The sequence below is a fragment of the Aspergillus uvarum genome, assembly GCF_003184745.1.
Source record: "Aspergillus uvarum CBS 121591 unplaced genomic scaffold BO82scaffold_1, whole genome shotgun sequence".
In the NCBI taxonomy this organism is placed as follows: domain Eukaryota; kingdom Fungi; phylum Ascomycota; class Eurotiomycetes; order Eurotiales; family Aspergillaceae; genus Aspergillus; species Aspergillus uvarum.
In genome coordinates, this window is record NW_020291298.1 from 25935 (window position 1) to 41292 (window position 15358).

Sequence of the window (15358 nt, forward strand, 5' to 3'; positions counted from 1 at the left end):
TCAACATTCAATAATGTAACTCTCGTTTTCTCGCCGGGACTGTAACCCTCGTCTTCACATAGTTTTTCTCCTCCATCTCAACTCTCCACTGCATGGGTTGACCAGTCCTCAATCAGAATCTGATCGCACCTACCAGGGGCGAGGGGCAACAGCAAGCGACAAGCATCATGGCTGGAAGCCAAACGGTCCTTCTGCAGCGATGCCTGTTGAGGGAAAAGAGCGGCAAGCGTCGCCAAGCCCGTCCGTCACTGGACATTGGTGTCATGTCCCTCGTCATCCTCGATCAATAAGCGATACAGCAACAATAATAGTAAATACTGGGTACCTGATCACATCACATTCACCGCGGAGGACAGCTCTCCAGGAATCCACCGCCCATCGACTTTCCTCGACCCTCATCGAAGCAGCGATCCAGCGATCCCTCGATCCAGGCCCGACCTCGTCTGGCTTCGGTGTGTCTTTTTGAGCGAAACCACCACGCGGTTCTTGTTACGTCATTACAGGTGCCCCGCAGTCGACCAGAATCTCCTCCTCATCGTCCCAGCTTCTCAATGCTCGATTCTTTTCCATCATGTCCTCTTCTGACAACCCCATTGCAAACATGTCTACCTGTGTTCTCGTTACCGGCGCCACTGGCCTTTTGGGCCGCCAGGTCTTCAATACTTTCAAGCACTCCGGATGCCTCGTCGTTGGCCAAGGCTACTCACGAGCCATCCCCCCCACGATACAGAAGGCTGACTTGGAAAACCTCGATGCGATCAGAGCTCTACTTGACGAAGCGAAGTAAGTTTTTCTGCCTGGTTGAAGCTACAATTTGTGCACCACGATCTCTCGGGTGGACTTCAACGCTGATACTGATCTGCCACAGGCCTCAGATCGTCGTCCACTGTACGTGATACCAGGCTTGCAAAAGCAACTAAGTTGTCTCTCCTTGGATTCTGACCTTTGTAGGTGCCGCCAATCGGTCTCCCGACTTGTGCGACAAGAACCCTGAGCAGGCGCGCCGAGTCAACGTTGACGCCACCCGCGTGCTGGCAGAGGAAACGTCGCGCCGTAGTATCCTGCTCATATACATCTCGACCGACTACGTTTTCCCTGGCATTGAGGGGGAAGCCCCGTATGAGGCCGATGCGGAGACCAATCCGCCCAACATGTATGGCCGGTTGAAGCGGGATGGTGAGCTGGCAGTACTGGAGGCTACGAAGGAGACTGGTCTCGGGCTGATCCTTCGCGTGCCCGTACTGTACGGAGTGGCCAAGGACAACTCAGAGAGCGCTGTCAACACTTTGGTTGATGCGGTGTACAAGGCGCAAGACGAGAATGCGGGGATCAAGATGGACGACTGGGCACAGCGGTACCCGACTAACACGGAGGACGTCGCTCGGGTGTGCCGTGACATTGTAATCAAGTATATTAAGGAGCGTCGTCACATTCAAGAGCTGCCCAGGATTTTGCAGTTCTCGTCCGAGGACCGAATGACCAAGTACGAAATCTGTGAAAAGCTAGCGGATGTGCTCGGACTGTCCCTGGTAGGGATGATCAGGAACAAGGAGGGGAATGACCCCAACTCGGCCGTGCAGCGTCCTTACGACGTGCATCTGTCCACTAAGGTGCTGAAGGATCTGGGGATTGAAGTTCGGACTGTGGACTTTGTGGCATGGTGGTAAGTAGACGCCTGGCATGTTTGTGTGTATGTGGCAGCATCTAACACTGAATTTACAGGCGGAAGTATCTAGGAGCGTACAAGAAATGATTGGCGGTCTCACACCAAGGAATAAAAACGAAAACTGAGATAGAGAGATGCTGGCGGTGGTAAAAGTCCTTTTGAGGTTGCATCCCAAACGACCGCGATGTCCATGGATTATTGGTTAATCACCGACTAATGAGAAATAGCTCGCTAATAGCATGCAATATTATGTATTCTGATGATACAATAAATGGTTGTTGGTGTTTGCGTTTGCGTTTGTGTTTGTACTTGTACTTATGTTTTAGTGTGCTGTCCGGCAATCAGGAGCAAGACGAGCTGGGTTGAATTTGACAGTTTGGGGGTGGCTCAGAAATAGCGCATTTACCGGGGGTCAGACCCGGGCCGGGAAGTAGTCAAGTGGTGGTGGCTGAGGCCATGGCATGGCAGTGATCCACTCAGATCTACTCCGTACTAGCCATGATTTTGATCGTTTGGATGATAGACAAACAATCCAGAACTATAGAGTCGATCCCAGTGTGGACACAGGACACAAAGCATAATTGTATTTATAGAGGATGGAGATCCCATGTCAAAGGCAGATCCTCTCCTCCATCCTTCGAGAATAACCCTGAGCAGAGGCGACTCCCATCGCTTCAATCTAGTGGACTTTCCCTCACAATCAATCTGGGGCAATTGCGGGCAATGCTGGGGCCAAGCCTAGCCTGACCGAAAACAGCCGCTATCTATTTTAGTCTAGACTTTTTTTTTTCATCTTACCGGTAGGTTATCGATTTTTATCTTAATTTTCTGGGTCTCAATTTGACTGTCTTTCCCCAGCCTTAATGGAGGATGGATGCTCTTGGGCTCTTGAGATCACACGAACATTTTGAATAATTTAAGATCTCGAGTTCAGGATCACCTGCCAGCCCAATAGGATCTTTATCCTGACCTATAGTAGAATTCTTATTCATCGGAAATTCCAATCCCTTCCCGTCCCTTTGGAGACTTCTTCCCTTTCGTCTTGGCTACTTCAAAGTTCCACCAAACCCTTCCCCCCTTACGTCGAGCAGGTGGTGGTCAGGAAAAGAAAAGAAAAGAAAAGAAAAAAAAGAACACCATCCACAAACGGTTACAGGAGGGGAACTAAGCAAAAAAAAACCAAGTACAAAAAAAAAAAAAAAAAAAAAAAAAAAAAAAAAAAAAAAAAAAAAAAAAAAAAAAAAGGGAAAGAAAGAGAGAGTGCAATGGGATAGAAACGGGTTTGTCTGAATGCGGCCCATTCCTTTCTGTCCGTCCGTCTGGGTCTGGCACTGCTTCTTCTTCCAGTACCTCCATTAAGTTGTCTTTCTTGACTCCGTCCCGCGGTGGAAATTAGATCCTTTCGTTGCGAGGTCGTTTTGCGCTGCTCTCCACAAAAAGGGCCTGGACAATGCGTTCTTGACGGAATCTAACATCGTGGTCCCTCAGTTACACTCACCAGCTTCTCTGTCTACTCTTCTTTTCTCTTTCCTTCCTTCCTTTTTCCTTCCTGCCTGCCCGCCTACATTCATCACATCCTTCTTGAAACTCCCTCCCCTCCTTCTCCCCGCCCCCCTTTCTGCGTTCTATTTTTTTCTCTGGGAAGAAACAGAATTCTCCTTAGCTCTTCAAACCCCCCCCCGGCTCCCCCCTCTTTACCCCCTCATTGTACGGGGAAGTCTCCAAGTGAAGCCGTGATTGTATCCCTGTGAAACATGTCTGCAACATTTAGGGGGTGGAGACACGCGAACACTCATTATTTGACCCAAATCCTTCTCCCTTGTGTCGACTGGATCGACCAGTAGACCTTCCTGCCTCCCTTGTGAAATCCTGTCCTCTTTTCTCAGTGACTGCTGTCAACACGTTGCTGCAACTTGATCACTTCCGGAACCTTAGTGACTGACCCAGCTGCCATCAACAACCCGCAAGCTGCCTGATATCATCGTCATTGCGGCAGTTGGAGCTAAAGCAGCCAAGTGACTTTTGTTCGGCCTTACAGGGAAAAGAAAAGAGAGCTAAAAGATTTATCGCAATTAAAACCTGTTTCCAAACGCGCGCCATCGGCTACTTGACGCAATTGAGGGTCTTACGCTCTGCGATTTCTCTGTGACCGTGTGACGCCAAAGAGCATGTGCCTGGGCAGCAATTGAGATACTACTACCAGTATATCTACACTTCATAGATCAGCAGCGCAGAGCGGATTTCTTTCCCTTTTCCCCACACTTCAATCAACTACCTCAACGACTTTTGGCTCTTTCCATTTTCTCTGCCTACAATCGCAGTGGGGCTCTTTCCCAGCCATGGCCATGGAGACACCCGACATGATGTCTGCTGGCCAGCATGCAGCCCCCATGAAATTTTCGCGATACCGAAGTGTACGAAAGGCGGCGACCAAACAGCCACCAGCATTACAACCACCGCCAACTGGAACGTCCAAACTCAACCCCCCGCCACCTCCACTTGCTCACCCGCCAATCGCTGCACTTCCGGCCTCGGTGTCGCATGACCATGCCGCCAGCGCCGATGCCGTCGCCGCAAACAATAATAGCAGCACTGCTATTCAAAGAAGCATGTCGCGGTATCGTCGCAGAGTCCCGCGGCCTACGCAGCAGCCCTCGGAGGCTATATCACAGCCTCCTTTGCCCATTTCTGCACCCGCCTATAAATCACAAGTAGCAAGCAATGACACCTCAGTCTCGCAACCTCCGCAGGATCGACCTGAGGAAACAGAGATGGCTCGTATTCGACAAAAGTTGGCCCTAAGACTGGCCACCCGAGAAAAACGGGTCCCCGATGACAGCGAAGACGAAGATTCTGAACGCGACAGACATCGACAGAATGCAATGGACCGTCTGACCGGAGGTGAGGATGCACCGACTTCCAACCCCTTTGAGACACCCACACGCGACAAGCCGGCCAAGGAGGTGCGTGAAAAACGCGCAAACGGAGGAAAGGCCGCGAGTCGCCGTACAAGCCGTGAACCCAAGCGACGGTCCCTCAACATTGCGACAGCCAAGGCTACTCAGGTCAAAAGTTCCAAGGGCGATTCTTCTGCGAGTAGTCCGACCGAAGCTAGTCCTGTCGCTCAATTCCCAGATGCTCCTGTATCCGCCGTGAATGCACGGGAGCGTCGCGTTTTGGTCCAGTATAGAAAAACATCGATGAAAGTCTGCGTTAATCCCTCAACATCCGCGCAAGATATCCTCGCTACTGGCATGAATTACATGGCCAATGGGGAGGACCCTGGGAAGTTCATCTTGATGGAATCTTTCGCCGATTTGGGACTAGAGCGGCCGTTGCGACGATACGAATGCGTACGCGATGTGATGAACTCTTGGGCCCACGATGAGCAGAACTCATTGATCATTGTTCCTGCAGCCAGTCTTGATGCCCTTGCTCTGCTCGACGCCCAGAGCGTGTCACTTGGCCAGCCGGCGGAGACGACATTCTACTTGTATTACTCTCAACGGCCCCGCAAATGGGACAAGCGATTTGTAACTCTACGGTCAGATGGACAAATTACCATATCAAAGAAGGAAGGCCAGGAGCAAACCAACGTGTGCCACCTCTCCGACTTCGATATATATTCGCCAACAGCGAGCTCTTTGGCAAACAATGTCAAACCACCAAAGAAGTTTTGTCAAGCCATCAAGAGCCAGCAAAAATCGACAATGTTTCTAACGACCGAGAACTTCGTCCACTACTTCTCCACTAACGACAGAGACATGGCCGATAACTGGCAGAAGGCAGTTCAGACCTGGCGCAGCTGGTACCTGGTCACCATGCTAGGAGCAGGCAAGCCGTCGGAGACGGACAATGCCACATCCTCTGATGAATCGCTAGCAGCTGGGAAGCGGTTTCAGAAGCCTTTATTGAACCCTTTTGAAGAAGCCAGCAATGAGGTCAAGGCGTCTGCACTGCCTCTGGCAGAGCGCACGCAGCCTACAAAGGCCAAAGAATTGTTCTCCCATAAGAAAAGCATCCGCGAGCGTGGACCTCCTCCGACATCATTCCCCAAACTTTTGACTGGGGAAGCTGATCTTGCCGCAGAGTCTTCCGATGAAGCTACTTTCTCAGCCAGTGGTCTTTTAGGGCGGACCTACACCATGCGCCAACGGGCCATGAAAGAGCGTGAAGAGCAAGAAAAGCGTGACAATGAGGACCGCCTCCGTCAGGGCCTCGTGGGCACTATGGGCACCCGCCGTGTCAATACTGGTCCAAATAGCCGGTCCAACACCATGACGTCGACTCACGCGCCAGACTTCAGCGCTGTGAAACGGTCCCAGTCCGTCAAGGCAAAGCCCCTGGTGGATTTGACCCCGGTGTATAGCGAACCCCCACAGCATATCCGCAAGGGAAGGGGGGTTACTGTTGACCCGGGCGTCCCCTTGATCGACGCAGCGACTGGCCCTGAAGTCCCAGGAGGCATTCAGATACCGTCGGCTACTACCTGGCGCCGGCCCCCAGTGCCCGCTGAACCGATGTCCGCCGTTGAACCCAGAACTCGTAAACGGTCAAACACCGCGCGGAGTATCAATGGTCAACAACGTTACCACCACACCGCTCCTACCACCCCGATCTCCCCGGTGGATCTCGTTTCCGGCCGTGACGGCCCCTTCATACCCCATAGCCTACTGGCTCGCGCTCAACCGGCGCCCGCACCAGGCCCTCCCGTCGGCCATGGCGTGGCAACCGGAGATCGCAATGCCACCAAACCGATGCTGGATATGTCCCCCGAAAATCCGTTCGCCGAGGGAAGCTTGCTTCGGGGCTTGTAACGGCAACACATCCCACTATCCCACTACCACCCAAATTACGATTTCAACGGCACTTGGGAATCACTTAGCAACGGCGTTAATACCCTTTCGGCTGAGACTTTGTGTTATCACGGCGATTTAGAACGGCATGGCTTGAACCTTGTGCCTTTTTATTGCCTCGTTCCAATATACCTTTTGGATTATAGTCTGAATCCGCGGCATGGGTTGTACTTCTAGTTATATTTGATCTTTAATTGACAATGCTGGTCTGGTGATCAGTGCAGGTCCTTACATCCATATCCATCTACCATGCGATGTAGTGAATTTGAAACAATCAAATTTGTTCTTAGCTTGACATGTTTCCAGATTGATTTCCCATGATCGATGCCAACTTTAGCCTTGCCTGTGGTCAACCTTCCATGAATCCGAAACCCTTGATGACTAGATTATCCGCCTTGAAAATCGGGCAAATTAATTACTATTGTATCATCCTCGCAGGTAACGAAAACATGAACTCGTGCCATCTTTCTAAGTGATGACCGCACTGGTGATTATATATTTGCGGTGCCTCAGACAGAAATGAAGCAAGAAAGATACCAAATCGACCTTGAACAAACCACAACTACGATTTTGAGGGTAGCATTAATACGAGCTGAGAATCAAAGTCGTATCTTAACTTGAGATACGATATGGTAGTGGCACAGGGTCGAGAACAATAGCAGTGCACGTGAAGCCCTAGCCCTTATCGGGAATTGCCCGTTTGGGCTATTTGTTTATCCAACGCCCTCCGTCCCCGTGACTGAACCTCCGCAACTGGAATAACAATCGGTGGCACCAGAGGATTATCAAGTCTGGCTCTTCAGAAACACCCGCCGCCAAACACGACGAAACGACGTTCTGGAAACGACCACACCGTGTCTGATTAATCTCCATGCCACCGACCTAGAATGAATCTGCGACATTAATCGATTTCCTATCATATCCGACCGAAAAACTCTCAATAAGGTCTTGCCAGGCTTACCCCTCCCTCCCCCACCACCCAGCCACCATGCCTAGCAGAGTTCCCGCCCGTTCAACTTCTGCCTCGACGCGCAAGAACTCCGCGCAACCATCCGCTTCCGGGCGCGCAGCGTCGGTGACGCCTTCATTCGCTGTTCCCGATGAGCCCGCCTTGCCCGAGGCAGTCCCCACCCTGCGACGAGATATCTGTGCCATCTTCGCCGACGCCCAACGCTCGACCACTGGACACCGAAAACTTGTCGTGCGCCTTCGCAAGCTCCAGGAGTCCTGCTGCGGAATCACGCAAAAGAGCTCAAAGAAGGATGGAAAGCGGGAACAGAGTCGTTCGGAGCTGGTGCTGCCGTCCGAGGAAACAATCCCCGAGAAAGAGTTCAACACAGAAGTCGGCCGCTGCGTGCTGCGCATTCTGCCTGTCAAGAAATCAGAGCCGGTAGGCGACCGGATCCTACGGTTCCTGGGCACATTCCTGCACCAAGCCTCCGAGAAAGACGCCGAGTTGTTTGCGTCGAACGAGGACAATGACGACCTCGAAAATGTAACAGAGACCCCGACTGCCCGCTTGGCCACGACCTTGGTCAACCTCAATATACCCCTGTTGGTCGCGAAGGACAAGACCGTTCGGTTTCGCGCGACCCAGATCGTCGCGCATATCGTCAACTCGCTCGAGACGATAGATGATGACCAGTATCACGCTATCCGCCACGGCCTTCTGAAGCGCATCCGCGACAAGGAGCCCGCTGTCAGAGTGCAGGCGGTGATGGGACTGGGCCGACTCGCCGGCAATGATGACGACGACGATGATAACGATGAGAGTTCCCGAGCAATCCTGGAAAAATTGGTCGACATTATGCAGAATGATACCAGCGCCGACGTGCGGAAGACGCTACTCATCAACCTACCGCTGGTCCCGGCCATCCTCAAGTATCTCCTCGAACGAGCCCGCGATCTCGATGCACCGACCAGACGAGCAGTATATGCGCGTCTACTCCCTAGCCTCGGCGATTTCCGACACTTGTCGCTGTCAATGCGAGAAAAGTTGCTGCGCTGGGGCCTGCGCGATCGTGACGAGAGTGTCAGAAAAGCGACGGGCAAGTTGTTCTACGATCGCTGGATTGAGGACTGTGCTGGTACCAACAAGGATCCCGAAGCTGGACCCGTGGGCCAGCGTTCTCCTCCCGACACCTCGGCGCTTCTCGAGCTGTTGGAGAGAATCGATGTGGTCAACTCCGGTGTGGAGTCCGGGATTGCTCATGAAGCTATGCGTGGCTTCTGGGAGGGCCGCCCCGATTACCGAGAAGCCGTGGTCTTTGACGAGCCCTTCTGGGAATCTCTGACGGCAGAATCTGCCTTTCTCATCCGCTCATTCAACGACTTCTGCCGCGTCGAGAACGAGGGCAAGTATGACAAACTCGCCGATGAGAAGATACCCGAAGTTACGGCGCTGGCATTCTATCTACACAAATACATGACTAGCCTTCTGCAGAAGAAAAAGTCCGTCAAAGAGGCCGGCGATGCCAACGAGGACGACGCCGTTGAGAACGAATTCATCGTGGAGCAGCTGCTGCATATTGCTATGACTCTCGATTACAGTGATGAAGTTGGCCGTCGCAAGATGTACTCTCTCTTGCGCGAGTCTTTGGCCGTGCCGGACTTACCCGAGGAGTGCACAAAACTTACCGTCGAAACATTGCGGTTTGTCTGTGGACCAAATGCTGCTGCCGAGAACGAATTTTGCAGTGTTGTTCTTGAAGCTATTGCCGAGGTGCACGACACAATCACTACGGAGGATAGCTTTGTTTCTGCTAAGTCGGAGATCAGCGATGCCAGTTCGTCTCGCGCCCGATCGGAGACACCCCAAACCGAAGATGAGAAGCCTTTCAACAAAGAGGAGGCTAAGGCGAAGGTTCTTCGAGAGATTGTGGTGAATATGAAGTGTCTTCATATTGCCCTCTGCATGCTGCAGAATGTCGAAGGCAATCTTCAGGCCAATATGAACTTAGTAACCATGTTGAATAATCTGGTTGTCCCTGCCGTGCGGAGTCACGAGGCTCCGATTCGTGAGAGGGGTCTTGAGTGCCTGGGACTTTGTTGCTTGCTGGACAAGGTAAGTTTTTCTATCTGCATACCTGCGGGAACCCTAGCTAATTAGTGCATGCAGACCCTGGCGGAAGAAAACATGACTCTGTTTATCCACTGTTACAGCAAAGGGCACGAACTTCTGCAGGTCACTGCTATCCACATTCTCTGCGACATGCTGGCTACGCATCCCACCTTGCTCACCCCCGTGACTCAATCCGATGGAGAGACGGTAACACCACCGGTCTTCCAAAAGCCGTTGCTGAAAGTCTTTGCCAGAGCATTGAAGTCCAGCTCCCCGAACAGCGTGCAGACGGCCGCCGCCACTGCCCTTTCCAAATTACTACTTACAAGCGCTTTCAACCCTGGCGGAGCTAATGTGCCCCCGGCCATCCAGGAGTATAACCAGGCTGCTATCGAGACGCTTCTGCAATCCCTTGTTGTTTCCTTCTTCCACCCTCGCACGCGTGATAACCCTGCGCTTCGACAGGCCCTGGCCTATTTCTTCCCCGTCTACTGCCATTCTCGACTGGAAAACGCACAGTACATGCGCCGAGTGGCCGTGCAGGTCGTTCGGGCGACATTAAATGCCGCCGAAGAATACTACTCGCTGGAAGCCGAGGAAGACAGTGATGGTGATATCGACGAGACAGTCGGACAACGAGAGCTGAAGGCCCTCATGAGCGGTGTGCTGGGCATGTTGGCGGAATGGACCGATGAGCGGAGAGTTATTGGTTTGGGCGGAGAGAAGGTCCTTGCGGGCCAACCAACTAGCTCGACAGCATGTGGCTTCGTTCATCTGGAGCTGGTGAAGGACATCCTCGAGCGGGTGCTGGGAATTAGCACAGGCACCAATCGCTGCTCGAAAGAAGAGAAGAAGCTTCTCTTCTCCCTCCTCAGCAAACTCTACATTACAGCACCTGTGGTTCCCTCCCGCGCTGGATCTCGTGCTCCCGAAGGCGAGGACCCATTGCGTTCCAGTGTGCGCAGCGCACAGCCGGAGATCTCCCCCGAGAACGTCACCCTCGCTCAGGAGGTCAAGGAGCTGCTAGACGAGACGATCGAAGAGGGGCTGGCTGCCGAAGCCGCCAGCCGCAATGCCCTGGTCAAGGCGAAGAACTCGATCCTCAAGCTATTGGCGGCGGCCAATGGTCGTCCTGCCAGTGTGAGGATGCGAGAAGGCGACGAAGGCGACAGCGATGTCATGAGCGTGCGATCGATGAGCGTGCGGTCCGGCAGCGTGCGGCCCTCCATCGAGCCGGGGGCGATGCGTCGCGGATTCTCGGTTGAGCCGAGCATTATTGAGGAGGAAGACGAGAACGAGGACAGTCATACGACGGTGATCAAGGCGGAAACTCGCGACGAGTAATTTGTTGATTTCTGGTCTGGTTGGATTGGCGTTTTCGGATTTATGTCGGCGGGAGGGGTTCCTTGGCTGGGTATCAGCATACTGATGGGGTTTGTCATTTGTACCTAGTTTTTTTTCTTTCTTCTTCTCTTCTTTTCTTTAATTTTTCGGTGACGAGTGTAAATGATGTAATGTTTGCACAGTGGAAATATTTCTGGCGACCTTTTGGTTCTCTACTTGTGTATATGAGTTTTTTGACTTGAGGATGACGCGGATAGTCTTATCCCGGCATTGCCGGGAGAGCAGTGATCCTGAGAGCTCAAGGAGGAGGTGGTCCGGTGGGACAGTCTAGTGAGTTGGTAATCCATTCATCGTACAGTCTCCCCCCTGCTAGTGGCAGTGGCAGTTTAGACTGCCATGATCAAATCAATGGCGCAACGCGACTCTTGGCTGCAGGTGGAGGAGGGCAAGAGAACGCGTCTCACCACGGTTGCTGCCATTCAGTTGATGCAGCTTGAGGAGTGAAGCTGACACACATGGCTTCCTCAATGATGATCTTGCAATAACCACGATTCAATGATTTCGACTCTTGACCATGGACAAGCGAGAGAATAATATTGGACTAATGGACGATGCATTCATGATTCGGAATCTGGAAGCGAGACCGGCGGGCGGTGGATCCGGGGGTAGCTTGTCAATTGGCTGATGTCGACTGTCTTCTGCTTCTTTTGCGGTCTCTCTCTCTCTACTCCAACTCGGATAAGCAGGCAGTAAGGCGTCAGTTCAGTCAGGTTTACCCGCGTCCGTGGAAAGTCCCCGTGGGACAGAAGAGAAGTACGATGTGTTCCGTAACTTAATCTTCTTGCTTTGGCAATTCAACATATTTTTTCTGACATTCGGTCTGTCTGCATGGGCAGGGTGATCGCCATTGGTGGGGTATCCATAGCAATGAGTTCCAATTGCATCCATCATTGACATCAAGAGCTCTAGGTAGGTACCTTCAGGTAACGACTAAGATTGCCCCTATGGGGCAGGCGGTCCTCCGGAAGGCAGTAAGTATGATTTACTTGGTTAGGTTAGCCCCTTGGAGCAGGCGGTATCAAGAGAGCAATATACTCCAACTCCAACTCTGCGCATTGAAATTCCTACGAAAGTCGTCCTCGATGGCTTATCAATTATCGACTTCCTTCCATGACGCCCTCCCCCTGATTTCCTCGCACTCAAAAGCTTTCTGGCCAATACAGCGTCAGATGGATGGGTAACCATGGATGGTTGGAGAGCGGCACAATCAGGCCAGAAGGAACTCTTTGATGGGATGTTGCAGGCTGTTTTGACGAACGCAGGTCCTAACAATGATGAGCCGGTAAGAGATGAGATGACCCTGAGGTCAATCTGGTCCTTTGGCATTGATCAATGAGGAGATCAGAAGGACTATTAGCGGCATCAAGGCATACCTGGAAGCCTTGGTACATTCCCAATGCATCCTTCAATCAAATTTCTGTACGCCTGCAGCGAACAGCTTGTGGCGAATAACATACTTCAATTGCTCCTGCACTCCTGTACTAGAAGTGCTGCTTACTTCCTATAATCCACATTCCCTATCTGGCGGCTTTAGAGGCTTTAATAGCTGGGACAGTATCCGTACATCAGCCTAAGAGGGTACAAATCCGCTGTACGAATTTTGCGCAGCAACAGATTGGGGGGATATCTTGCCCCAGCTTAGCGATTCTGTGCCGTAGGCAAGTTTGTAAACGATATGGTTGGCAAGGATGTAATATCTAGTAAAGTCATGGCACAACAAGCTGCTATTGATTTGCTAAAGCCCTGGTATCTCACATTCGCATAGTAACCCAGAGAAAAGTCAGCTCAACAACCATCGAACCATCTCAATCACTATATGTTGAGCCTTCACAATTTAATAGTTTCCTCAGATCCATCAGAACCACTGGCATTATCTTGGCCAGCTGCGTATTGTTCATTTGCCTGCCTGATTAAGTCGTCCCTGAATTCCCTGGCCAGGTCTTGGGCATTTCGATAGGCCGTTATACCCCGCTGATAAGTATCTGGGTCACCATGTAATGCCCATTGCCCAGCCTGGGTCATCACATAATTGGTATCTGGATCATTATTGTCCGTAGATCTGGTAGGGTGAGTCACGTACAACCCTAGCAGTCCATCTTTGAAAGTAGCTGCGATAGTATAGGCATTATTGTCGTAATAATTCGGCTTATTGCTGCTCTGTCCATGCCCATATTGCTGCAGAGCATGCATAGCTCGTGCTCCCAGAGCAGCGTCATAACAGGCCTGGCGTTTAAGCACGGCGGAGCTTCCATCATGGCCTTTTGTCTCAAGGAAGAAGTTTGGTGCTATTGGACGGTTGGTCCGACGCGTTGGAATAATCGTGTTACTCAGGTCTTCCCGGATGTCGTTATCTAGCTGGTTCGGGCGCGCGCCATGGTAAAAATCAGGCGTAGCATTAGCTAGGGTGCCGTCTGTTAGGGGAGTCAAATTTGTGAATGAGTGATTGCCGCCATCTTCAAAGGAGTATTGCTGCGAGCCTTCAAGAAAAGGAAGGATTTTCTTGACAACCAGCTGCTCATCAGAAGTCTTGTCGTTAACTGTAGTAAAGTTTTCGTATTCTCTCTCTAAGGAGTTTTCTGATAGTGCCATTGAAGGTCGAGAGTTCCGTAGTCTTCTTTGAATTTCTGCAATGTTTGCCGGCCTAGGTGGCTTAGTACCGTCTGGATATGTACCAGATGGCATGAAGATACCATGGTCGTTTAGATGTCCCTCAAAATGGGGGTCGTAAGCTGTGCTTCCCTTGGTGGTAGTGCGCTTCGGGCTGGGATCATCAGGATCCATAGAGTACTGATCGAAGTGGGCTGGTGCGGGATACTATGAGCAAGGCTAATTAGTATATAACTGCTTCACAGATAGTTACCGGGAGAAGAATAGGCAGACAACTCACATCTCTAATATCTGATAGATCCGGTCCTCCACAGCGGGAAAATCTTCTAACTTCTTTTAAGCGAGCAGTAGAACAGTTGCGCAAGAAATCAGGAGCAAAGGTATGAGGAATAGAAGAGGAGCCTTGGTATAAGAACAAGGATCTGTTTCGTCGGTTGGCTTCTCTTAACGCGCTCTTGGTTAACCACAGCTTAGAGAGTTTATCCCAAAATAATGGAGGAGGATGAAAAGAGTGGTGCTTTTGTTGTTGATGCTGATGCTTGAAGGATGGCATAAAGGGAATATATGTAGATAGAGCAGCTAAAGAAGAGGTTGCAACTGGTAAGAAAGAACAATGGTGTTGTGGCGGGAGTATGTAAGATAGAGTAACTAAAGAAGAGTTTGTGAGTAGTAAGAAGAAACAGCAGTTTGGAGGGCTTTTTAGAAAGTACGAAGATAAACAGGTGATGGTGACAGAAGTATGGTTGGCCGTATTCTAGATGAGAACAAAGAAGTCGCATCAATACAAAGCACAAATCATTTCAATCACTCGATTGTGCTACTACCACCCACAGTTTTGGTCAACCATGTATAAGTTATCTGATAGCAAGGGCAACTGAATGATTGTATACCTAAGCCTGGCACCAGAAGGTCAGGGATGCTAATTCTGGCAAGATAGTAGGCGATGAAAAGGCATAAATCTTAGAGTAATATATTTTTTTTAAGGATATATAGTATAAGTTGTATTAACTATAAATATATATATATATATATATATCAAAAAACAGTCTAGCTTTTTAATTATTGAAACTTTCACTAACGCCTGCGTCCGGCTTCTGTTTTTATATATATATCAAGTTCTAATGTATGGTATCATAAGCATATACTAAAAAAACTAATATTCTAAAGCTTTTGGAATTCTACTGCCTAAAGCCTATAAATATAACTGCTAAGCTGCCTTGAGAAGTCTGCCTGCCGGCTGCAAGCGGCCGGCTGAAGTTCTTGTCCTTATAAAAATGTTGTTATCACAACGCGTTCCCAGTGAGCAAGCAAAACAAGCCTTTTTTCTATACAGATAAGGCAGCAAGGCCTCCCCAAGCCTCCGTGGGCACCTCCCTGAGGCAGCGAGGCCTCTCCAATCTTGGGCTTTTAAATTACTTGCAGTTTGGAACCAACTAAGTAAATCTAGATCTTCTTTTTCATTTTTTTTTATATAGGATTATATATAGTAAATCGAAGTTGAGCTATTCTTTTTGATTTTATACATTTCCTCTACAAAAAATAAGCAGTTTGGTAGATTTAGTGACATCGTTGGCATATGTGCTTTGTATGGGAGTTTGGTGGGAAAATCGCGTGTTCGGAAGGTGCGTGAGGGACTCTCGAGTACTCTGTAATAGCATCGGAGTGACAGAATTTGAATCTCTTATATTTGACTATTCCCTTCCAATTTTAAATTGATAGCAACAATTCTCGACTTGACCTCGTCGTGGTGGTGAATAACTATTA

The 15358-nt window shown here is 50.4% G+C and overlaps 4 protein-coding genes across 4 annotated transcripts; 3 read left to right on the forward strand and 1 right to left on the reverse strand.

The window, feature by feature from the left end:
* Positions 1-327: 327 nt before the first annotated feature.
* On the forward strand, positions 328-2175 carry BO82DRAFT_349527 (dTDP-4-dehydrorhamnose reductase family protein). The gene is made up of 4 exons (XM_025633886.1): positions 328-783; positions 869-888; positions 952-1663; positions 1723-2175. Exons 1-4 carry the CDS (start codon positions 572-574, stop codon positions 1751-1753), a joined length of 975 nt encoding a protein of 324 aa, XP_025497191.1. The 5' UTR covers positions 328-571; the 3' UTR covers positions 1754-2175.
* Positions 2176-3719: 1544 nt separating this feature from the next.
* Positions 3720-6610, forward strand: BO82DRAFT_228 (uncharacterized protein). Its single transcript, XM_025630782.1, has one exon. The coding sequence runs from the start codon at positions 4006-4008 to the stop codon at positions 6481-6483; it is 2478 nt and encodes an 825-aa protein (XP_025497192.1). The 5' UTR covers positions 3720-4005; the 3' UTR covers positions 6484-6610.
* A 900-nt stretch (positions 6611-7510) lies between these two features.
* Positions 7511-10927, forward strand: BO82DRAFT_271806 (condensin subunit YCG1; the record flags this gene model as incomplete). The annotated part of the gene is made up of 2 exons (XM_025631001.1): positions 7511-9586; positions 9641-10927. 2 exons carry the CDS (start codon positions 7511-7513, stop codon positions 10925-10927), a joined length of 3363 nt encoding a protein of 1120 aa, XP_025497193.1.
* Positions 10928-12695: 1768 nt separating this feature from the next.
* Positions 12696-14378, reverse strand: BO82DRAFT_324311 (uncharacterized protein). Its single transcript, XM_025632824.1, has 2 exons — positions 13875-14378; positions 12696-13801 (listed from the first exon to the last, which is right to left on the reverse strand). The coding sequence occupies exons 1-2, from the start codon at positions 14145-14147 to the stop codon at positions 12815-12817; spliced, it is 1260 nt and encodes a 419-aa protein (XP_025497194.1). The 5' UTR covers positions 14148-14378; the 3' UTR covers positions 12696-12814.
* Positions 14379-15358: the final 980 nt, after the last annotated feature.